General features: G+C 37.4%; 1 protein-coding gene across 3 annotated transcripts; it reads left to right on the top strand.

The window, feature by feature from the left end:
* Nucleotides 1-1,248: 1,248 nt before the first annotated feature.
* Nucleotides 1,249-25,754, top strand: sh3gl3b (SH3-domain GRB2-like 3b). 3 transcript variants are annotated; one of them, XM_041225973.1, is made up of 10 exons: nt 1,249-1,423; nt 19,413-19,481; nt 19,642-19,714; nt 20,022-20,165; nt 20,739-20,872; nt 21,411-21,569; nt 21,904-22,007; nt 22,181-22,305; nt 23,237-23,269; nt 24,698-25,754. In XM_041225973.1, exons 2-10 carry the CDS (start codon nt 19,467-19,469, stop codon nt 24,901-24,903), a joined length of 993 nt encoding a protein of 330 aa, XP_041081907.1. In that variant the 5' UTR covers nt 1,249-1,423; nt 19,413-19,466; the 3' UTR covers nt 24,904-25,754. The 3 variants fall into 3 exon arrangements, with proteins under 3 accessions (XP_041081907.1, XP_041081905.1, XP_041081906.1); XM_041225971.1 differs by having other exon boundaries at nt 1,338-1,572; XM_041225972.1 differs by lacking the exon at nt 23,237-23,269 and having other exon boundaries at nt 1,338-1,572.
* Nucleotides 25,755-26,264: the final 510 nt, after the last annotated feature.

Genomic DNA, 26,264 nt, shown 5'->3' with positions numbered 1-26,264 from the left:
TAGATCTCTCTCTCAACAGTAGCTCTTGCATCATGTTTGCTTTGAATCGAAGTGTAACTGTGCATAAAACAATACGGTGTGCAGCACACAGAGACGTAAAGGTCAAGTGTACCTGAAACTCCCGCGGGGACTCGTTGCTAACCTCTGTGAAGCCAATCCCCTGCTGAGCCTGACTGCTGCAGGGCTGACACTGCACAGCTTGAAGCAATAGAGAAGCAATAATCACACAGGGGCTTTCATGATCCCACATCCCCATGAGAAGAACATGAACCAAAACCATGACTTCTTAAAAAGTGAACCGTTTAACGCCTTTGTTTTTAAACCGTTTAAGCAGGACATATGCGTGAGGAGAAGGCTTCTTGTTTCCAAGGGGTTCCTATGGAGTAGTAAAAGAAATATTCTAAATACAAATGGCAGCACAGCCTTTACCCATCTCAGCATATACATATTACAACATTAAAAGGCATTACCGTTCCAGTAGCAGGGGGCCCTCTAGCTGCCAAGGCACCAACAATCCAGCTTTATGAGGCCCCTATGAGATCAATTCATGCAGCCCATACTATCTTACTTATAGTACACAAGCACCAATATCAGCAGCAATAACTGACATCTCTACTGCAAGAGTAAATAATATGCTCTGTATAATAAAGATGAAAGGTAAAAGACATATTGCATGGCACTAACAAGCCCTGTATGGGCGCAGGTGCAAATCTAGTGCTTATCTGTTTATTATATGTAGAATAATAGATGGGCTACAGTGAATTACAAGGTTATAATTGCATGGATGGGTTCTAGTGACATCATAAACCACGAGAGCAAAGCTGAGAAGCAATTTGAGTACTTATCCTTACATTATAGGAAAATAAATGTGGCTTTACCAAGACAAACACGGGTGGTGTTCAGAGTCCTCTGAACTGTTATATTAATCCATTGGCATACCTGGAAGATATACTTTCATGTATATTAAAAACAAAACAAACAAACAAAAAACACTTAAGTATGTCACTCCCTGTGATGGGAAATGACAATGACTCGAGGCAGTATAGTTTTCAGTTCTAGTATAGTAACAGCTCGTTTGGAAGTAGACAGTTACCTGCTCTGTTTTTTTTTTTTTCTGTGTTTTTGGTTTGGGGTTCTTTGCTTGCGTGCGCTTGCACAGGCAGTACTCCTGATATAAACGCGCATCTCTTTGCAGCAGCCTCTTCTCCTCTCGTGTGGGCGTCTCGCTCGGGTTTCTGCGGGGCCTCATTTGCATAAGGAGGACTCTTTCACCAATAAAATTGTAGAAGCGACGACGTCTCTCGCTCGCTCACGGAGACTGCGTTTTCGCCTTTCGCCAGCAGCAGCAGACGCGTTTGATACAGTGCAGAGTGACAGCCAGCTGGGTGCTAGGAAACAGGGGAAAGCAACGGACTTGAATCAGGTTCATACCACTGAGCTCAGTTCCTCTTTTTTTCGGTATTGTTTTGCTTCCTATTCGCGTTGGCGTTTCAAGTACAGTGAGCAGTGAATTAAGAATTATTAAGGATGTCGGTGGCCGGGTTCAAAAAGCAGTTCCACAAAGCGAGTCAGGTAGGAGAGGCCTCTAGATCTGTCACTTGTCATATTATCACTATCAGGGTGTGTGTGTGTGAGTGTGTGTGTTGGCATGTTGTTTGGTGTCAAGACTTAATCCACGACTGCAGTACAGCAGAGTGCTTTGGTAACCAAGCACACGCTTATAAACAGACACAATCAAAGTGTTTTTGCCCCCTTTTTCCCCGGATAAAAATGTGTATGTTCAATTAAGTTTTACGGTTTTAAAAGTTAACTTTTGAGATGATGCGTGCAGAAAGTTACAAGGCAAGTCATTGGACGTCTACAGTAACACAGAAGGCGGTTGCGGTGTAGGCTGGCATCTAATTTCAGTTTGTGCATGTTACCATGACATGGGAAAGTACACTTTTGTAACAAAACCATTAGGAAGTTGCAGCGGTGTTGTTATGTTTGTATGACTATGCGTGGGAGTTAGAAAAATAAAAAATAAAACGAAACTGACATTTATAATAGATATCATCTTATAACGTAATGGTGAGCGTGGGTCAACACGATCTCCACGATCGTGACGTTCCCAGTCTGGTGAATCGTGATTAATAATAACCCGTCGTGCAGTACAGTATTCATAAAAGTTCCTCAAAAGAGTCTTACGTTGTGCTTTGAAATGCACTTTACAGTGTTGTTGGGTCGATTTGAATGGTTACAAGTCACATCCTCTATGACGATTCTGTTGAAGTATCTTGTGATTCATATTTATTTTTTATTGTAATTTGTTTACTGAAAAGGAGTGGCTTCAGGAATGTGCTGTTTGAAACAATGCAACGGGAAGCGTCTATCTATTTATACTACTTTCTCTTAAATCAATCCGTGGCACTCATCTTGTTTTTTTTTTTTGTTGCTTCAGATTACATGACGTCTTTTAACCTGTTGATTTGTTTGTTGCACGTCTATTTTGTGTCCATTCTTTTTCTTTCTTGCGATCATGTTTTTATTTTGGCTTCTTTTCCGTTTAGTTTTCTTGTTGCTTTTCTTGCTCTGGTTGCCTTGACAATACACAGCTGGCTCACTACAGTGGCAATGGTAAGCCACAAGCCAAAACAAGAAGGGGATTCGTGTCATAACCTGGAAAAGGTCCTAAACTGGACTTCTGTATTTCGGTTTTTATTTTTTCGGTGCTTATTTTGTATTTTTTCGAGTTTTATATAAATCTTTTTTTTTTCAGGGCTGTCGCTTTTTATATACTGAATTAAATTATTGTTTTCGGTTACTTTTGTGGTTTTCTATGCATTGTAGTACATTTCATAACCATCTGCAGTTTTGTTTTAAATTCTCTCCATCTAACTGTAATATAGCTTTAAATCCTGCGAATGCCTTCTACTGTAATTGTAATCTCGTTTGAAATCTCGTAAGTGGAGTCGCCAATAGAAATGTAGAATCTGCTGCCACTCAGTAGTTGGGGGTGGGTTTAAAGTATTCAGAACGAATCAATGATAGATACCCAACAGGAAGGCGGGACATTGCCCAATTTCTCAGAAAGGTGAGTTGTTTTTTTGAAGTAGTTTATTTCAAAGTGAATTGAAATCTAACTATAATTACTAATTACTTTTGTAATCTGGGTGTTACCTATATATATACACTTATTGTAGCTGGTCACCTCATGTGTTATTTATAACTGGTCACAAATTACTAATTCCTAAACTCTTGGTTGTTATAACTATTTTTCTCTGTATACATTTATTATCCCTTATCAGAGTGATTAGATAAAACAAAATCATCAAGTGTCTTTATATCACACTTTAGAGTTTTATATTAGGCTTATTTCTGGAGAACTACATGCCCAGTTGTGATGAAACTTACTAAGGGCATTCCAGTAACACCATGGAATTCCCCATGAGCAGCTTTCAAAACTAATTGGCTCAGTTTTGCAGTTTTTAGGTGAAACCAGTTGTAAAATGAGAATGACAATGAAAAGTTTTGGCAATAGGTTTGGCAGCTTTGGCTTCTATCCCATCTAGAGACGTGGCTTCAGTATGAAGTGAAACAGTTTTTCTTTTTGTAAAAGGAAGGTGGAAGATAAGCCATGCAACACTGTGGAGAACTGCCGCTCTGTCTTAGATCTGAACCTGGCATCGAGATTTCTTTTGACAAGTTGGTCAAATGTTTGTAGGCCAGGCAGGAACCACGCTGTGCAGTATATCGTTTTTTGTTTACTGTGCTCTGTCAAAATATTATTTTACAACTTCAAAGGAATAAATAAAAAAAGACAGCTCAGGACCACAAATGTTTTTGTTAAATGTTTTTTTTTTTTTCCCTAACACAGGTTTAACCCTTTTTCATCTTTGAGTGCAATGGCTAATAGCTTTCCCTGCGTTTGTATTTTCGTTTGAAAAAATGTGGTGAAAGTATAGAATACTGAAGAATATTTAACATTAATGTAAAACAAAGAACTCGTCACTCACTTCTTAACCTTACAGAACAGTTAAAATGATTTGTGATATATCCAGAATGATAGGCCTATGTGTCAGTGGAGGTTTGCAGTTTACAGTAATTGTTCCAAATCATTTTGTGGTGGTGTTGTTTTTTGTTTTTTTTTTTAACCTGTATCTTTTAGCATCTGTTTTTATCATCAGAATTAGCTTACTCTACATTCTGAGTATGCTGTTATGCCTTTTCTTAATTAGAAAAGTGGAATAAAAAGGCCAGGTACTTTTATCAGTGTGGGAGTATGACAGTATTGCATAAAGTGCTCTGCTAATGCATTTTAGACCTAGAACACTTTCCCAGGGACAGCAAGAAACACATAGGCATACCTTCCCTAAGATGGACAAATCTAGTCAGTACAGTGTGTTTCTACCTCTAACTGCCTGAATGTTGCTTTGGAGCCTGGGATAAATGCAGAATAACCACAGCTTGTTTATTGTGTCCAATGACAAGAGTTTAGTTACGAGAAGTTAAAATAATAGCCTGAAATGAAATAATAGCCTACATGTTAAAACTAATCATGAGACTGTTTTCATCATTATCTTAAGCCAAGCTTTACTTCTTTATATTATATTAAGTGCATTCAGTTTTAATGATGCATACAGGATCCAAAAGAAATAAAGAGTCATACTTGATCTGTTATTCAATCCAGGTTTTCTTTATAAAAGTTGTATGACCTTGTGGCAGAGCAGAGCTTAGCCCTATATAGATTGGCAGGGATGGGGTTAAATTCCCCTACAGTCCAGTGAAGGCATCACCCAGCCTGGAAACCTTTATTTTGTAAGTTTTGCTTTGTTATATGTGTTTGAATATCTTTGTTTTGGGCCTTGTGCCCTTTTATTTTGTGTTTATTTTTAATAAAAGTATTATTTTTTTGAACTGCAGTCTGTCTCTGGGCCTCTGTCCACTCACCAGCCTGTCACAGACCTGTTTTATTCTTCTTTACGTGCACATTAGATATTTTAAAATACACCTTTGGGCTTGCAAATAATCACTGAAATGCTTAAAACTTTGAAATATGAACGTAGGGCTACTGTATGGTAAACAATTGCTATGGATGGTATAGGCAAAGGGAAACTAGCACAACTGCTGTTCATATTCCATACTGTCACTGCTTTTTTAAAAACATGCACTCCTATTGACTTAACTGCAGACTGCACCACCTACATACATTTTTGCTCCATCCCTCCCCCGGATGTGATTTAATATCATTGCTGTTAAATAAAAGCTTGTGCACAACAGTTGAATGCGAGGGGTAATTATGCCTTGGTAACATCAGGAGTAAAAAAAAAAAATATATACAACATTCGCAACAAGCCTAAAGCAAGTTTAACATACTACAGGAGTGTTACTAAAATATTTATTCCAAACAGATTACAGTACTGTGGAATTTAATCCTATATAAACTAGACACAAGTTTATGAAAACCATATTTTTTTATTCAGCGACAGCTGCAGTATCACGCATTGCATCTTGTTAATGTTGTACCACATAACCTTCTCTATCCCTTCTATATCACAATGCGGAACTTATAGCTTGTGCATCTTGCATAAATGGCAACTGTAATGTTGATTTACTTTTTTCATTATATTGATTGCCATTATTTTGTGAGATATGATGACCTAATGACCTAAAACTGCATGTGGGGCATACAGTATATCTGACTCAAGTTTAAGGAAAGGGGAGAGCAGTGCACAGGATTTATATATGACTGAGTCAGTCTGGGACTTCAGCTGTTGATTGAAGTGCCTATTTAGAGTTTAGTTTTGAACTGTACAGTAATATAACCCTGTACTGCATTTAAAGTGAAGAAGAGACATACAGTTTGCAATCTTTTGAACAACTGATTTACCAGGCTGCGTAAGCTATAACAGTATTGCATTTTATGGATTTATAAATATATTTGTGGCATGGTACAGTAGTTCTCTGTCTTAGTTACCAAGGAAGCTTTGTATCATTTAGATTTGTACAGTAAGTGTCTAATTGTGTGATAAAGCCTCTTTTGGATCAGATAATAAAAGAATAACAAAACTACTGTACATAGTATTTAGTGCAGGCCTCAGGGCTGTCATTGTCTGCCTTGAATGGTCTTGTTGTGTTTGCTTTCACTCTCTGCCCATCCAGTTGTGCAATGCAGGAAACAGAAGACACGTTTCAGCTTTCTCTTTTTCCACTGCCTCTGCAAAATAGTTTGCCAGTAGTTTTGTTTTGACAGGATGCAATGTAAAGCAGATAAAAACACCAAGGTTATCCACCTCATCTGAAGCCCTTTTTGTCCGGTACATTATTCACAGAAAAAAATTCAAACAGAAGCCTTTAAGGGTCGCTGAAATTGCATAACCCTTTAGATGATCCCCTTTGAAGCATGCAAACCCATTTCTTACAAGCATGCAAACCCGTTTCTTACAAGAATGTATGCGTTTCAGAATGTATCTTTGTGCTGATTGGAACTTTCTGTGCGCTCATGCAACTCATCTTTAACTTTTAACACTCAATCACAAAATATACTGTAAGTAAAGCTAAAGGAACTAGACGGGTGTATCTTAATGTCATTGCCTTTAATTCATGATTGATTGAAGACTACTCGCCTATTATTTGGCAGTCTATATCATCTACCGTCTATTAGAGCCTGCAAGAACTGGCTTTGTATCATTTAGATGGTGCTGAATATTTTTTCTAAAAATGCATTAGATCCAAGCTTTTCTCTTCTGCACACAATGTACATTGTGTTTGAAAAGTGTCATGTTTAGAATTTGCTTCTCACACGTAAGGAACTTCCACAGGAAGCCATGTTTTCTTCATCTATGTCAGCGGATTAAACTAGTGGAGTCCAACACTTAGTTTTTTTTTTTTTAGCTTGGAATCATATATTCACTTTGTTCTATTTATGGTTTGCAATCACAGCCTGCTCTCTGTGATATCGACCCAAAGCCTGTTATTCAGGTCTGGAAAATCTAAAGGCCAGTGCCATTCATCTTTTAATCTACACTGCTACCTTGCGCAAAGCCCCCATTGTAAAAGTTCAACATAGTGAAAGCATACCAGAATGGTAAAGCACAGGTAAGAATTATAAACCACTTGATGAATGATAAAGCATATTAACAAAAAAAACATGGTAAACTATGGTAAATGCATAGTAAATTATAGGAAACGTATGTGAAAACTGCAGAATAACTGCAAACTTTTATAAGGGTCTATAGCAAAAGATACAACAGTGCTGTCCCTCAAAATTACTGTAAGATGAATCCGAAAAATGGAAATTAATGGACACAGAATTATAAAAGTGTATCATAATTCATCTGTCACACAGCTTTTGCTGAAGCTGAAATCCACTACCAGTGCAAGCATTGTGTCTCTTCAGTTTCATAGTTTATCAACTGTATTGCAGCAGCTGAGTAAACATGTACATTCCCTAAACATACTTTCAGAGTAGTGACCTACTGCTAATCGTTTGTTACTTGAAGGATTCGATTTAATGGTTGTCAAGATGAGCATATTTACACAGCAATCAGTGACTCTCTATCGATAAACTTTTGGTCGGTTTCATCACTGTTTTAACACTGCCTGGTGATACTGTAACTTTGTTATGATTGAAATTGAATAACTGCCCTGTTTTTGCACATACTGTACTGTAGACTGCCCTTGACACTGGTACGGTTATCCTGTTGTCCTGTCTGCAGTTTGGGTAGGTCGTGACAGGAAGTGCAATGTGGAATGAGATTCTGCTGATGATGACATTTATTAATGTGCTGTTGCACAACTGTAATATTTCAGCGGAGTTTTGAGTACAGCAAAGTTAAACTAAGTAAGTTGTCAGAAACTATAAAAGCCACTAGACTCCCAACAACATAATGTAAACGTTATATACAAAGTAAAAATGTACAAAAGGAAGGACACAGGCTATCTAGACTGCAAACTGATCATGCCGTTTCGATGAACTCTGTCAGCAATGAGCCGTAGGGCTGGAAAAATGTACAGAGAAAGGCTCTATCAGAAAACATTCAGCACATCACAGAGGCAATTTGAAAGACTCTTTTCCTAATGCCAGAATGTCCATCTGATCCAATAACAGGATAATTAAGGATGCTAATACAATAACACATCAAAGACTGCCACTTCCATGGGAATGTCCTTTCTGGCTGTGAAAATAACTGAAGCTCCTTGGAAGGCAAGGCACACAGTGGTCACCGATGACATGTCTGTAGGGTATGATGTAAGAAAGAGTTTTTAGATTTAGCGTTTTCATATTTACTTATCACAGCATATAAAAAAAGGCCAGTATTAAACATTTATAAAACTGCTATGAGGGGAACCAGAGCAAACCATGTAGTGAGCTCACTCACAGCTCATACACATTGAAACAGTCATGTGATTACTAGCATTGAGCTCTATGGTACAGTGTCTATATGATACGGCCTAACCACAGAGAGTCTGAAAACTGTTGTAAAATGAGAACCTCTATTGACTGACATTAGCCATTTTCACAAAGCAGTGGATACTGCTGTTACATAGCTTGATATAATGTGTTGTAGTCTAATTGCAAGTGACATTATACGTGCACTAGGCTCAATGTATTGATGCTAATTTTGTGCTGGGGAATAAGCTGCATTTAAAATGTGATAGAATAGATTTGTGATTAGCGCAAATGCAGAATGCAGCGCCTTTATCTAGTGATAACGTCACGAATTCACTGTCTCAATTTTCTACCAAGAAATATTGTATTGGATATACTGTATTGCATGATTACAGGTATATGCTGTGGCAGAAAATCTGTGAAAGCACATTTACAAATGAGGTTCATCATGCAGTAATATGCATTTAAAACAAATCCATGTATGTAATTCTATAGATCTGTAAGATAAGAAAAAACATAGAGCACAATATAGCCTAGAAATTGATGCAGTTTGTGTGGATTTGATTTGCAGTTAAATTAATAAACTGTGTGGCAGAGAAAAATGATCAATAAAATCAGTTTCAGTGATTCGTGTATTACATTAACTGACATGTGATACACCTACAAGGTACTGCACAATACAAATAAAAATAAAAACCCTGCAGTAACATGCAGCAGCAAAAAGTCAGAATAGCAAGTCACATTTCTTAATTGAATTCTGAATTCCAACCTAATTCAAATTGCACCCAGGGCATGGCCTATGTATTGAAGTTGTATGACACGTTTAAAGCAAAATGACACAGAGTTCATTTAGTTTTGAATGAAAGGTAATAGCTCTTGTCTTTCAGTCTGTTAGCCTAAAGTGGTAAACCAGAGTTGGATGAGGGGCTAAAACATTGCTTCTGGAATAGTAAAGACCTTACTATGCCTGCAACCAGCCACCTTTTTAAACAGAACCCATTTGCTCAGGCTTGATCTGGCGCATTAGGCTGTAAGTTAAAAAATAAATGATAATAACTCAAAAAGCATGCTTCACATACAATGCATTATTTCAGTACGGTTAGGGGTTTACTTTCCACTTTACTGATCACTCAGTAGCATCACACTGAGATATGCAGCAACCATTGAGGTTTCTGTGGCTTGATGTAACACATGTGGCTAGTAGCTATAAAAACATTTTTTCTCTTGGTGTCTTTTTACTACAGTATAAACTAGCTGTTGTTTTTTTGTTTTGTTTTTTTTAGGGGCTTTTCCGTTTTTCTGCATTCACAATCTAACCCTAACCGTTGTCTGCCCTAACGCTCTAGTTGATGCTGAAGAAAAGGGTGTTTATGGGGCTGACTGCAGCTGTTGAGTAGTAAGGAGTTTGGCAGTGATGACATAAACTGCTTCTAAAGCATTACATTCTAGTCCCAACATGTGATAAGGATCATTCTTGAACACACAGGGCTTGCATTTGAACCAATATCTGCCAACTCTAATGCATGTTGCAAAGTCCTATGTGTCTCTGCGCTTATCCCTGGTTTTGTAATCGATACAGTATTTTGTTGATAACAGCAACAGTTCCAGCATTTTTTGCAGTAAAAAAATTAGCATTACCCCCACTGTTCACTCATGAGTGACTGATGGTAGAGAGATACTGTCGGAGTGGAGCAGGATTTATTTTGCATGGCTGCAGTACGGATGGACTGGATGGATGGACTGAGAAAGGCAGAGGACATAAAAGTCAAGAAAGATATACAGTAAGAAGATTTTTACACAACCTGAGTGTGAAACACTTGCTGCAATCCCAAATGGGAGTGGGGGTTGGGGGAACAATGCCTAGGCTTGATGAGAAATAATACATTATAACAGGCCGACGAGGGCTAAGAGCCAAAGTAACATTTGTTATGCAGGGTACACAGATGTAGATGTGCATTATCTTGGGAGTGGAGTGCTCTTAAAAACAAACCACCTTATTTCAATGTGAGCTGTTTCCAGCCTCTGCATTATTATCAAGCCTTTCCGCACAATTTTTTTTTCTGATTATACAGAACATACATGGGATATTGTCTTATTAATTGAAAGCAACCAGGGCTGAGTGGGCAATAGAGCATGTCAAAAATAAAATTGCAAATGTGGGACAATTGGATACATAAAATACTGAATACTGAATAGAGTAATGTATATATTTTGCACATGTATGTAATTAATGGCGCTTTGGCTGTACAGTATTTACTAACACTAATATTGTGCTATGCGTCAAGCATGATACTTGTTGTTAGGGTGGGTCTTGGAATGGGATTGAAAGCTAGACTTGTTCAGGAGAGATGGAAACGTATTTAAAAATATGAACTTATTGGCAAAAGACCTTGGCTTATACGCCTTGGCTTGAGCGGACTTGTTGGGTTACAGTGCAGTACCACCCAAGCCTGTTCAGTACGAACTGTGGTTGAAATATTGCAGTTTTTCTTGTTGTGAATAATGTGTGCGACAGGTGAAGCAATCGATATAAAAAAAGTTTTTTTTTTTTTTAATAGAAAATGATTGTTGAATGGATTAGTCATGTACAGAATCTCACTGTTTACTTGTTTATTTATATATTTTTTTTATTTAGCATGAACTGTGCACTGAAGGCTTTGAACTTTCTCTTCTGAAAATGAACCAGGTCTTCAGCTGGAAAAAAATCAAAACACAAACAAACACTAAATAATGAAAAAATATCTTTTAAAGTGATTTTTCTTCTTCAAAACCTTAAGACCAGTGCAGTCCCTTAGGGTATTAGTTGTGCCATAGTTTCAATTCATAAATATTCAAATACTTAAATAAATAATTTAATGGTAAATAATAATAATAAAATTTTCTTTTAAGCATTATTTTTCTCATTTATTCTGCAGGGGTTGGGTTCATTCAGACACAATTGAATTGCCTTTAACGTTTTTAAGATAAAAAGTCAATGTGCCAAACAGAGTTTCTTATCTGTCTGCTTAGATCAGTCCCAGGCAGAATTTTTTGCTGCTGGGCTACTGCTGCTTCGTGTCTGGATATGTGTAAGGCTTACCTCCTGACCACAGCAGAATCAGCAGCTTCACGTTTCTATCGCAACGACACATCAAACCAGGGACATTGCTTGCACATAAATTACATTTCTGTTAAGTTGTAGGCCTCTCACTGTTTTCTCAAATCAGTGTACTGAGGTTCTCTTTCCAGAAACATGCCCAGGCATTATCTCGTTTAACAGCACTGCACAGCGCCACGTACTCAGAAACAAAGCAGTTAAAGAGAAATCCGGGGGTTGGGGGCTTTAATACAACAGGCTTTGCTTCCAAAAGAAGGGAACAGCTTTTACAGTCCTGTAGAGGAATCTTTAATGAATGATTTTTGGCTGGTACTGTAGGTGGGTGCAGATGAATATGTAAGAAATAACATTTTGTGATAATACTGTATACTTGTAAGAATCTGCATTTGTTTCTTTATATGGTACTGTGAAATGAAAAATGGCATGGCAAAGACTGGTGAAGGAGACTCAAGAGTCAAGAAGCTGCAGTTTAAGCGCGCATCCACACGTTTATTAACACAAATGAAATGAAAAAGGCACAACGGCCAAAAACAAACAGTTTACACAAAAACTATCAGGCTGGGAAAGCGCCTCTGAACAATACACAACACACAGTGAACTCACAGTGTACACACACCCAAACCCCCTTCACCAAACAAAGGACTTCACCCCTTATATATATGGCCATTCCCAAATTAGCACTTAATTTGGGGAATGGCCACACCTGTGATTGCTGGCGGGGGGGGGGCAGACTTATCCCCACACCTGCCAACCTTAATTCACCTCACACGTGCTTTACATTTGCAGGGCTTTTGTCCTGCCACAGGTTCCTACTGGAATTATGAAAACACTAGGCTTTCCTTAAACTGACCAAAAGACAAGATCAACAAAAAGAAGAAGTTGCATGTATGTATTGCTGTGAGAAGACAGACCCTGAGCCCGACTGACAGGAAAGGGGGTGTGCTGATTCTCACATTAGTGTGCAACTACTGATTACATAACACATTGTCAGTTGGGTGTGATTCTGATACATTGACTCACACTTTCAGTTTTGCACTGATAATATAATCAACGTTCAAACTGCAATACTGTAGAGCGAACTTAAACAACTGTATTAAGTGTTTTAATGGATTAAATATTGCTTCTTGCATGCAGCAAAAGTGGGCTGAAAGACGGTGTACATTGCCCAGAGGTAGTCAAATATGTGGTGTACAGTATATGGTGTAAAGGTTGAAAGATGGGCAAGGATTTTTTTTTTTGAGTCACAGGAACAGAAGAGGGAATTGTTAACTACAATAATTATTGCTAAAGTATTAGGCAGGATAAGGCATGTTTGAGTTAAGTGGGAGATAATTCAGTCAAATTATTTTACTGAATGACATTTGGGCACACAACCAGGGGCTTATTATTACTCTGTGACTTGTTTTTCACATTCTCTGCACAGTGAGTGTTTTCCTGTTCATACCACATAGCTTGAGGTAAAGCAGAAGACTGTCAGAAAAAAAAAAACAATTACTAAAGAAAAGGTCTGCGGCTGGGTTAGATGTGATAATAATGGTATACAGCCCTGTGGCGTGCTAACTACTGTGTTATACTATAAAGCAACTGGACACAGTACCTGAGGTCGTATTGTTGTTTTGAACTTATTTACTGTACTGAGTATCAAACAGTTAAGCATAGTGATTGTTAGCAGTTCCTATGTGAGGTTACTGCTGATATTTTCTATAGTAGCTCTGTGATGGGGTTTTACTGTTTATTTATTTATTTGATTGCAACAGTGCATGTTTGATGAGGCTTTTAATTGTGTTTGCAATTGACAACTGTTGGATTTACTTTCGTTTTAAGGCAATTGTTGTGTGTGTGTTTTTTAGGTAGTGAATGGAATAAACTGTGATGTAATGGCCTCATTTTGTTTTGTTATATAAAATACAGTCCTATAACAAAGAGACCTTTTTATTTCTTCTGCTTTCAGTTTTTTTTTTCTCTCTCTTTTATTTAGCAGAAATTGGTCCAGTGGATTGGTTCTTTCAGTGTGCCAGGCACACGGGCAGACTCCAAGTGAGATTTCTGAGAGACACAGATGAGCCTACTGAATTGTCCATTAATGGCGATAGCGTATCAGAGCTTTTCAAGGACAGGCAAAAAAGCATTTTGATTGCTGGAGTATGAGGCTTGGCATGTGTTCGTAATCTTTGTAATAACTAGAAACCTTCTGATCACCACGGCCCTAAATGTCAAACCAAGACTGGAAACGTGGAGAAGAGCTAGAAAGCACTAGCTTCTATCACTGTATATATACAGTGAGAAACTTCCCTCTTTCAGCACTTTCTCTGTGGATAATTGTGACAGGTTGGAGTTGCGGGGTAGCTGAAGGAGTTGTATTTGTTTTTATTTAGAAGACATTTGACATGACCCATTATCACAGTTCTATTCCTGTTAACAACCATATTCCCTGTGATGTTCCTACAGTAAGTAGTGGGTTTCTAATCATGTTAAACTGAATAACCTTACAATAATGTACCTGCTGGGTTGTGATGTACAGTATCACACTTTGCTGTGCTTATACCACAGCAAGCTTTCGAAAGGTTGAACAGTACCTTTGTGCTGAAATGCTTGCTCTTTGTTCAGGAAGTATTACACGTTGTAATGAATTGACAGCTCGGGCCATTGAATTGAATGGAAAGGCAAGGGCAGGACATGAACCGCCAGCCGTATGGTTTGAACACAAAGTTTTACCATTCAACTGAAGAGCAAACTCTGCCATCGAGAGCCAAGTACATGACTTTTGCTGCTGATGTCAGTGTTATTAACTGGTCACCCACTAGGAGGAGATTAATTTCAAGTATTTCTCACAGTGAACATAATGAAGTTCATTTTTGGGTCTGTAGCCAAAACATTACATCTCACATCTTGGAAGCTAAGCAGAGCGTGGCTTCTTGTGTATTCGTGTGTAGTGTTGGCGTAGTGGGGAGAAGAACTCATTTATTTCTTTTTTGTACATGTGTGTTCTCTCTACTTAGAATTTACATTCCTGTGAAGTATGAAACAAACACGTGCCCAGGGCTGTCCGCAACATTTAACCCTCCAGTACAGTATTTTGGCTGAATTCTGCTGAAATGCTTTAGCCTCAGTATAGTAAAGGTCCAGTGGTTCTATTCAGAAACACTGAGCCAGGGTATTCATGTAAAGCACATTGAGCTGCTTGCAGTAATTGGTTCCCATGTGCTTTAAGATACTGCCAGACGCATCAGGCGTCTGACCAGTAGGAGACCCTGAGGCATCCAGCCCACAGAAGCACAAAGGCCAATGCAGAGCTGGCTGTGAGATCATAGACAAGATAACTGAGCATGAGCAGGACTGAAACAAGCAAGCACCTGATAGTACTGTGTGGCTCACCCAGCACTCCACTGCAATGGATACAGAACACCTGATGAGACACACGGGATGCTTCAAATGTGCCATGTTCATTAACCTCCCCTTGGAAAATCTACAGCTATAGTGGGGAAAGGGGAAATAACATTCATTTTTCCTGTGATTCGAATAGATGGTGGGAAACACCTATCACTGTAAAATCAGCTAAGGGCTGAATATACGGTTACATCTTCTGAGAATCATAGTAAAGTACTGTAGTTTAAGAGCACTTTTCATCAGACTGGTTATCTACTAGTTTATATGCAGCAATAAAACAGCACTACTGTCTATGAATTATGTACATTAATTTAGTTTCACCTTTATTACACAATAACAAATACTGTATATACTTTTTCATTAAGACCATTATTTTAGAAACATATGTGTGTACGTATTTTTTGGTTCATAACAGCAATTATACACAGAATGCATTGGCCAACAATTGACTGCATTAGTCAATTTGTTTCCCCTGGATTTCTACAACAGATAATCTCAATTCTAGTGGTGTTGTAATCCTGCTCTTTGTATTGAAGTAATGTGAGTTGCTCAAGGCCACACAGTGAACAAACGACTTTGAGAAAGATCCGTTCAAGGCTTGCTGTTTTTAGACCTGTGCCAACAATTAAATAAAGCCACCTTTCTACCCCTTTGAATAAGGGAATTAGAATGATATTTTAATATGCTAAGGGACTAGTATTTGTTTTTATGAAAGAGATTACCAACAATTGGCCTCAATACAAGCAAGGAAATTTTGTAAGCTTTGTTTTCAGACTAACAGGGGAAAGCGGTGTAGCCTCCGAAAAACGATTATGGACGGTCGTTAAATATCAGATTTTTTTTTTCAGTGATGGAAAAGAAAAGAGTTACCATAGACAGTGATTCATGTTCAAACTCCACACAGCTATTCAGAACAAATGTGGGTTGGAGTTGAAAAGCAGTTATAAATAACATGCAATAAATTAGGCACTTAGCCCTGGTGTTTAATGCATTTTTGAGCCCAGTGTAAATTGTAGGGTATGTTTGCAAGCTGCTACTAAGCAATGCAAAATACTACTCTTATCATTTTGTCTGACACCCGATGCTGTGCACAACGCAGTTTCATTGTTTTACAATTGCATTGGATTTGTCTTTAATATATTTTTAAATGTCCCAAAAAAGTCTCTTGAGATAACATGCCGCAGCCTGCATCTCTATAAATGGTGAAGTTTTGGGCAGTGTCTTTTCTGCCGTAACTCTTATTAATCATGGTCATTTATCACCCCAGTAACACTAAATACAAATAGCGGTTCCAATTGTATTCTCATTTTGGAACAATATGAGGTAATTTATTACAATTCCTCAACTTAAAATCCAACCATGACTCAAACAATTACACTCTATTGTCACCACTGTCAAGTGACAGCCTATTGCAAATATATGAAAACAAATGTTTTTTGTATTTTATTTTTTGTAAAATACCACTGTTGTGGGTGGATCTTAGCGGAAATATCTGTCTCCAACAGCTATATTCTTCTATGTTATATTTACAATGTAGGCAAGATGCATTCTCAAACCCAAAGGCCCAATAATCACCTCTGTCACTGTACAGTTCTGGAGTGAGCCCTTGGTAATTCATTGAATAAAGCTGTTAGACATGCGTCACAAACACAGCAACCACAGCTGAAAGCTTCATTTCCTTTGTAATAAGATTTCTGCTTACTTAACAGGCATTCCAATTCCAGTTTCCTTCCTGTGTGTTCAATAGATGACTCTGACACATCAGTCAACAGCAGTGTGCAGGAACACAGTAGTCAAGAATAATCACTATTTCATATAAGGCACCTACTTATTAAGTGAACCAAAAGCTTTGCATCACAGCGGTGAACATGAAGCAAAATACTATTGTTCCATGCTGCCATCATGTTCTAGCCCACGGTGTCCTTTGCTCTACTTTCCAGGATGTAAATTATATATACAGCAATGCCATTTCATATTCTAAGAAGGCCTGGATCTTTCCTACAGTAGGGTAAAATAGTGTTGATGTCTTTGGTGGCTTGTTAATAATGTGACAAGGCATGGACTGGACATTGTAAGTGCTGTTCACTTTAAAACTACACAACCCAATACAAGAAGCATGATGAGACTTTAGTTTTTTTTTTTTTCAAACTCTAATGCTATATTTCTTTCATAACATTATAACTTGTATGTTGTACAATAATAGTCCACAGCTCTCCTTACATTGGCTACCAGTGAGTTTCCTAACCCTAATCCTACTTCTAACCCTAACCTTAACCCTAACCCTAACTACTAACTTTTTGCTGTTGTGGAACTCAGTTTCAGTTGACATTAGGCAGGTTGAAACATTGGATTGTTTTAAGTGTAAATTAAAAACATACTGTTCTGAACGTGCTTTTATATAATTGGTTGTAGCTGGAGTGTATTGTACATATGAGCTCTCTTGTTTTTAACTTTGTACAGTGCTCTGGGATGCCAGGGTGTGAAGGATGCCATATAAAAAATGTATTCTGTTGTTTTATTATTTTTTTTTTTTACTGTACATTAATTACAGAGATGTGTGTTTAGTTGCATAGATCTGGAACAGCTTTGCATACAAGTACAGGCTCTAAACTGTCAACTAGAATCAAGTTTACAGTGTCTTTTTTAACACACTGATTCAAAATTCCAAAAGGTATTGACAATGACGACCCAAGGGACTTTTTTGACCAGAAAAAAGAAACAAGGACCAGGGGTCACAAATGGAGATTAGACAAAGGGGCATTCAGAACAGAATATAGGAGGCACTTTTTTACACAGAGAAACAACTCCCCAGTAATGTTGTTGAAGCTGACACCCTGGGATCCTTCAAGAAGCTGCTTAATGGGATTCTGGGATCAATAAGCTACTAACAAACAAACGAGCAAGATGGGCCGAATGTTCTCCTCTCTCGTTTGTAAACTTTCTTCTGTTCTTATGTTCTTATGATACATTTGTACAAGGATAGAACTATGTCTTGAGCAAAACAAAGTGTTTGAGTCAAACTAATCGAATCAAGCTGTCAGTCATATTTGAAATAGGAGGACACATCGTGGACACACCATTGCATTAAAAAACAACACCTTTTCATAAATAAATCAAGCCCATAGTAAAACAGGTTTCTACCAGACAACCCACTGAACCAACCCATTAACCTCTACGAGGGCTCCCTAGTTCATTTTAACCCACGATAAAATAAATAAATATTTTACCTTCAGAATGTACTCTGTTAAGATATTCACGTTGTAGTCTGTAGTGATGAAACACATTCTTTCAGCACTTGTTTTTGATTAATTGTACCTTCAGAGAAATACAGAAAATGGCAAAAGTGAGCCAAGGATTAGTTGGGGAATGGGGAATGTTATTCAAGGAGCTGATTGACTATGAATGGCAAAGCCTATTTACAGGGACAGTGTGAAATGCTTGCAGTGGAAAGCAAGTGGTGCTACTTCATTGCAAAGGATCTTACTCTCATATGTAGGTTTCAATATGATATAATTAGAAACATCAGCTGGAAGCTTTGGCATGTGGTGACAAGGGCTTCTCAGAGTTCACAGTGATGACGATTTATACAGCGGTGTCTTCACAGCTTTAACTAAAGAGTATACAAACACTGTTACAGGTATTTCATTATTTTACTGTCTCGTTTTTGATTGTACAATACTGTGGGGTGAAATAATGTTATTGCTCGGGGTGTATTGTAGTAGAATTCAGGTCGAGCATTTTCAAGTTGTTGTAATACAGCTGGTAAAAAAATAAATAAATAATGAAACCACACTTTTCTGTGAGTGCTATAAATAAATAAATTAACATTTCATATTGTGTCTGGTAACTGTTTTATGCTGGCATGATGTGGCAGGTTCAGCTGTCTTGAACATTTTTACATCTTGTTCAGCTTGTAATTGGCATTGTGGTAAACAGCACAGTAAAAAGTAACCTGTGTATTATTCTCTGTTGCAAAGTGTCTGTTCAGATGTAAGAATAAGCTTTATTGAAGTTACTCCATATGCTTCTACACAGTTTGAATTAATAGTGAATGAAGCCACACCTGAACAATACTGTAACACATACATTCTCTTGGGGTCATGCTTATTACATGTGGGATTAAATTGTACATTAAATCATATAAAAACTGCAATCAGAAAAGGAGAATAAAATACAAGGGCTAGTCTCTCAGTACCAGACTAGTTTCAAACAACTCAGTCCCAGGTTACATTAGTAATGTGATACTGGCATCATGGGCTCAAAGGCTTTGCCTGGCCTCAAATATCCTTTTGTGAAGTAACTCAGTGACAGCCTATTCATTAGAATGATGATCACGTTAACCTTGTTTGATTTGGGTAGTGCCTGGTATTACTTCTAACCCTCCAAGCCAAGTCTTGCATAAACGATGATGTTAGACAGATGCATTTATGGTAATATATCTGACTCCTTAGAGTATGTGCATTGTGGGATCCAGTTTGTTTGCTTGTAGATCAGGAGTACAGAACAGCACAGGCTTGCTTTGAATTACCACACTGAAATCACTGCTCTATGTTACAGTTATTGAGTGAAAAGATAAGTGGAGCCGAAGGAACGAAACTAGATGAAGACTTCATGGAAATGGAAAGGGTAAGCCCTCTTACTGTAGTGGAATGCAAAATGTGATTCCCTTCCATACAGTAGATGGTGTCGTGATCAGGGATGCATTCATTTTTAGACATATAAAGTTACGCACAAAATAATGAATGAATAAACTTCTTTTAGTAATGCTTGACTTTTTGTATTACAGAAAATCGATGTCACAAACAAATCCGTCTTTGAGCTTGTGTCTAAAACCACAGAATACCTTCAACCAAATCCAGGTACCTTTTTAGGTTTAAGAAAATAAAAGTTTCACTTCAATAGTGCCTTCTTATTCGGCTCTTTTGTATTGACTGCATGCAAGGTAAAGCGCTGCTCTCATTAGCGTGATGCCTGCTTGCATATCATTTGCAACTCTGCTGCTTCGTACACTGTGTTTGTAAGTAATACAAGACTAATTGTAGAGTCACACACCATTAAATGAATTGCTTTCTGGGCTAATTACTGCCTTCCTAGGCAAGAGTTTTGACAAAATTTATCAATTAAGAGTGCCTGTTTTCTTCCTCATGAATTTCAATGATGTCGCAGCATACAGAGCCAAGCTTGGTATGCTGAACACAGTGTCCAAAATCAGAGGCCAGGTCAAAACGACAGGTTACCCCCAGACAGAAGGCCTGCTGGGAGACTGCATGCTGCGATATGGAAAGGAGCTGGGAGAAGAATCCAACTTTGGTGAGCCTGTCAGTGCAGTGCGTCCAAGACTGTGTTTAAACTTTTGAGAGAATTTAATGGATTTTGGGTTTGTAAGGCTAATTGTTTTATACCTTGTGGAAGTCGGGAGATTCCTGTTGATTAACATGAAGTTTACTTTGTTCTAATACTGTAACTCTTAAAGGTGGAACTGACAGCAAGTGAAGTACTGTAGACGTGAGCACTCGAAAAATGATTCGAAATCTTTAGCAACCTCAACACAAATAAAAAAATACTAATTTATTTTGTAATAGATTGAAATTGAAGGTATGGCAGTTATAACCTACAATGTCTATACACTCCATCAGCTTTACAATAGAGGTTGTTACTTATTGTCCGGCTCATCAGTTGACACATATGGTTTATGGAACAATACTGACCCCTAGTGGAAAGACATGGGACTACACCTTTGTCTGTTTAGGCAGCTACTTCCTTTTACATGATTCTAAGAACAGGTTAATCAATATCTGAATGTAACATGTTCGATTTCTCAGTTGACTGAAGTTGCCTGTCTTTCAAGAGCTGTTTCAAAACTCTGTATTGAAATCTTTCTAGGAAATGGTTTGGTCGATATTGGCGAAGCTATGAAACAAATGGCTGAAGTAAAAGATTCCCTGGATATCAATGTTAAACAGAACTTTATTGATCCACTACAAACACTACAGGAAAAAGACTTAAAGGAGATTGTGGTAAGATTTCCCACCTGTAAATTAATTTTGCCTGCTCGCATAAGTTGACATTCTGTTCTACTAAGAAACACAGTGCAACATGGACTGAAAATAGATTGACAGAATTAGCACAAGGCCTGGGATCACATCAGTATCAGTAGTTCAGAATTATCACATGGCCTGGGATCACATCAGTATCAGTAGTTCAGAATTAGCACATGGCCTGGGATCATATCAGTATCAGTAGTTCACCAAATTTGTTGCCTTTAATGCATGAGTTAATGTTTTTCCCAGTGGAGCTATAAAGTGATTTGAATTTGGTCCTGAGATACAGGTAGATCTGATGGTGTGTGATTCCTGAGAGTTCTTTAATCCCCAGTTCACATACTGTATCAGTACAGCCTGTGTTTCTGAATAATACCACTTGAATATAAATTGGCAGTTTTTATATTTTGTTCTGGAACCAATCAACTCCGATAATGCAGTTTGCTATGGCAGTGTGTATAAGTGTGTATTATACAGTACCATTTCAACTTCCATGTTGCATATTGTTTTGCAGCACCACTTAAAAAAGCTTGAAGGTCGACGGTTAGATTATGATTACAAAAAGAAACGTCAAGGTAAGATACCAGACGAAGACATCAAGCAAGCTGTAGAAAAATTCGAAGAGTCCAAAGAGCTGGCTGAAAGAAGTATGTTCAACTTTTTAGAAAATGACGTAAGTGTTCAAAAAGAGTAAAGTTCTGAACTGTCATATATAACATGCCAAAGACATCAAGGTGACTTCACACATTTGTTTAAGGATGTTTTATAAAAAGCAATAAGACTCTTATGAGTGTGACAGTGTAATCATAATAAACGAATTGTAATGTGTTATTTGTCATATTTGCACAGCTACAGAACCCTGTAAAAAACCTGCATCTGTCGCTTTCATGTTCCAAAACCAGTTTATGCTGGCAGTGTTACCTGAATGTGTGTCTCTTTTGTCTTGTCCTGATAAATAACTTCTAGAATGTTAAAGCATGATGTTGACAGTGTTTGTTTTCACTCAGGTAGAGCAGGTGAGTCAGTTGGCGGCTTTAATTGAGGCAGCACTAGACTATCATAAACAGTCTTCAGAGATTTTGGAAGAACTTAACAGTAAATTACAAAGCAGGTAAGAGCACCAATACGCTACAGTAATATCTATATCCATGCATGATAGACGATGTTACTTTTAAATTGTATGAGCATACTAGGATAAGAAAACGACAGTGTTATTTTGTATATATATATTTTTTTTTTTTTACTGTGTTCTGTGTGCTTTATCACGCTTGTCTTGTTTTGTAGAATAACGACAGCGAATAATCGCCCTAAACAGGAGTTCAAGCCAAAGTCTATCATGACAAGCTTGGAAACAATTGACAACCAGCAACACAATGGCTTGTCGTACAGCTCTTCTTTCAAATCCTCAGGTATTGTGCTTGACACTGTTTATTTTGGGTTACCGCTTCAAAGTGTCATTTTTTTCCATATCTTTCATATTCTGAGAAGCATTCCGCTCTCTTCATTTTACACAAGTTCTACTAAATGTGCCTGCCAGTATAAAATCCATTCTCCAAGGTAAAACAGTTAAGAGTAGAATGATTTTAAATGAAAGCGTTGATCAAGTAACTATAGAAAAACCCTCCAAACTGCAAAGTGGAAGTATTTGAGGGTGTTCTGTAAAAGGGAGTTTTAGATCTGTCACATCTTCTGCTGTAAGTACCCTTTATTGAGCTGAAGAACACAATTTAAAATTGAAGATTATGTTATGTCTCTGATTAGATTTCCTGATATGAGAACACAAGTTAGATCTGTTAAGTTAAATTGAGGTTTCACAGGAAAGCACTCTGGGTACGAGGTGGTTGATACTCTGTGTTTGTCTGGCAGCCGTCCTTTTCCACCGGTTCCCTGGTTTTAATCAGACTGCGGCTTCACAGGCTGTAAGTCATAGTTTTCACCTAATGGAATGCTGATAGCTTTGTAAAAAAAGAAAAGGGAGAAAGAAGCCCCGACAGCCAGGTTGCTTGTGGATTGAAAGAACTAGCAGTGCTGCAAATGGATTTTGTGTTTTTTCCCCTGGGGAGGTTCATAGGTTAGGTGTGGAGAGTTAGGATTTAATGCAAACACAGAAGATGTTTCCAGGAGGTTTCAGGAGTCGTACAAGTCACGCATTGTTACCAGACAGTAACAAAATATGGAAGTCGAAAGACTCTGTAAAATAGCCTTAAAGCCACAGCAATCCTGCAGATTTTTTTTCATGCATTGCAAAATGTACTATAGTGTTAGTTCCACAAGATAAAAAAAACCAGTGCATTTCTAACCAAAGTGCTTCAAATTGAATGTATTTATAATGTATTGCAGATGTCAAGATCAGTCCCACTGTTAATGGAAAAAGTAGGTATCACAGCTAAACTGGTATTATTATCAGCATTATTACTAACATGGCTTTAAAGCTGCAGGCTGAGTGTTCAGGTGCTCCCATGTATTTCAATGCTCCCTGCTTCTACCAGTTCCTATTTTTCTTTCTACTAAATGTATCTTCTTCTCTATCTGTGGTTCTGCAAACTGTTTGTTATGCTATCCTATATTGCTAGGCTTTTTGTTACTAAGAGCCAAAGAGATTGTCTGCACCTGTCCAGCGTTCTACTATAATGACACATTTCACAAGCTTACACTATAACAATGCATGCATTATTCTCACTGTGTATTCATAAAGAATTAGCACACTGAAATATAAAACAATGTGTCATATGAATAAATACAGTATTCTCTCAGTGCAGCACTGATGCATACTGTGTTTAGTTTTAGTTTTGTAACAGTTGTTTACAAAACACTTGGTTAGCTTAAACTGCTGTCTACCATCCCTGACTAAAAACAGTTGTTTAGAAATTGACTGCAAGCTTAAAAGGATATAGACTTGAAGAGTAAATAGTGGGATTCTGAAAAATCTAGCGTTCCACGTCCCCACGTGTTGCTACAACTGGTTAAATAACGTACTGGAATTTGTCTTTTCTTTGTTAACATCCTGACAACTTTTTACACTTATAACATTAAAGTCTGTTTCAAAGCTCTTTTCAAAATGTCCACTCTAGTGCACTAATAGTGTAAGGATTATTGCTTACATTGTCAAACAGGTAACACGGCAGTAACAATCCATGATGTGGCACGGAACAGAAAAGCCAAAGCACTTATTATGTTTTTTGTTATGCACTACAGCAGACATTTTGAAAAGAGCTTTCAAACCGACTTTAAAATTGTCAGGATGTTAACGAAAAATTACAGGTACAGTTGTAGCAACATGTAGGGACGTGTAACGCTATATTTTAGCGAACCCTGCTATTTACTCTTTAAGCTGTTAATTAAAAGCACCCCCTTCACTCCCAGGATGGTGTTTGTTCCAGTTCATTGGACACATGGAATTAGACAATTAGAGGTAGTACAGATTTCCAAAAGGCAAGAACTGAAGTGTTCTTTAATTTCATTACCATTTGACTTACACGGTGAAGTGATGGTTGCAGTGTGGATATTTCCATTAAGGGTTGCAGAGAGTGCCCTCTTGTGGTAAAACAAGGCTATTTCTAGTTGTCTCTTTCCCGTTCCAAGTGACTGATCAGATCTTTAGTGACATAATCAATTTTTTTTTTTTTAATCCACTTTTTCAGTTTCTTCCCTCAGCGTAATTCATTCTTTCTCAGTGTGTTAGAAGAAAAGGTTGGAGGTTGTATTTTTCAATAGCAGTGATTTGGTACAGGAGAAATGAAGTCAAGTGAAGCTGTGGGTTTTTAGGAGACTCAACCTTCCTATGCTGATATTTTTCTGCAGGATCGTCGGTTCACTTGGACCAGCCTTGCTGTCGGTCACTTTATGATTTCGAGCCTGAAAATGAAGGAGAGCTTGGATTCAAGGAAGGGGACATCATCACTTTAACCAACCGGATTGATGAAAACTGGTACGAGGGCATGATACACGGGGAATCTGGCTTCTTCCCAGTCAGCTATGTGGAAGTCATAGTGCCTTTGCCCCAGTAAGAGCCAGGGTTTAAGATTTCTATCAGAACTGTGAACACAATCTTATAGCTCTAGAATTCAAAAGACATTTCATCAACGTTGCATTCTGTGAAAACCCTGCTTTTTGTCGAGTGGCATACCTTTATATAGGTCTTATTCCTCAAGTATTTATTTTGTACATATTTCATTTGTATTGAACATGTTTGACTTCTTATTGGCTATATCAAATGCTGTTGTACCATTTGGTTGCCTTGAAACCTTTTTCAAATGTATTTTTTTCTTCTATTTATAGTGTATGTAATCAGTTGATATTTTCAGTTGACGTCAGTGCATTTTTTGCTACAAAGTGAAACAGTTTGCCTGCAGTGTTTCTGAAACACACGTTTTAAACTGTAAGTATTAACTAACTGTAATTCTATGAATGATTGTCCTCATTGGGTCATTTATGTTTACATGGTATAACTTATTGTGATACAAGAGAAGAATCGTAATGCATATTACCAGTTCTGTATTGAATAGGGGTAACCCTCACTTGCACTCACAGGGTGTTTTGTATACACTTTATATTGCACTAAATGTACACTCTTCTACACACAAATTATTCTTTTTTTTACCATTGCACTTTCTATCTTCTGTCCAATAAATAAAAGAAACAGTAATTATGTGAATAAGTGACCATTTATATAAATAAAATGTATACTGTATGTGTCTACTTGTATGGACTATGGTCTAGAATATTGACCCACTCTCCTCCTCAAAAAAAAAAAGATCTTCCTACAAGAGCCTTGCTGGGCCAAATGCCCTTTCTCTAGTTCTTCAGGGTATTCTCTTTTTATTTAATGAGAATGGCCTTAATAAAATAAAAATCACACAGCGACAAGATTATATGCGTAGAAGCACAATAATGCCATTAATATATATATATATATATATATATATATATATATATATATATATATATATATATATATATATATATTTTTCCAACATGCATAGTTGATGGAAAAGTGGCCTAAATGTAAACATTTTTTTAGTACAGTGGTATCTATACTATATATATATATCTATATATATATATATACACACTATTAATAAATCGATATTGAATAGTCTTGGAATTAACATTATTATTGAGTATCAGTGTCCTTGATATGTTAATTAGCAGCCACAACACCAGTTTGATTATCTATTTGATTATTATTACCTTACACAACTATGCAGTTTTCATCCAAAGGTACGAAAGATTAAAGAAGCAACACCTGTTAACTTGGTTGATACCATATCGAGCATAAGCACTTGTACTTGTGTATATATGAAAAACAGTCACATTAAGACATTTTTAGGTATACAATTTTGTAAAGTAGTGAACATTTTTAAGCGTG

This window comes from Polyodon spathula, chromosome 24 (genome assembly GCF_017654505.1).
Source record: "Polyodon spathula isolate WHYD16114869_AA chromosome 24, ASM1765450v1, whole genome shotgun sequence".
NCBI classification, from domain to species: Eukaryota; Metazoa; Chordata; class Actinopteri; order Acipenseriformes; family Polyodontidae; genus Polyodon; species Polyodon spathula.
Note: the sequence above shows the minus strand (reverse complement) of the source record. Positions and strands in the feature narration are given on the sequence as shown.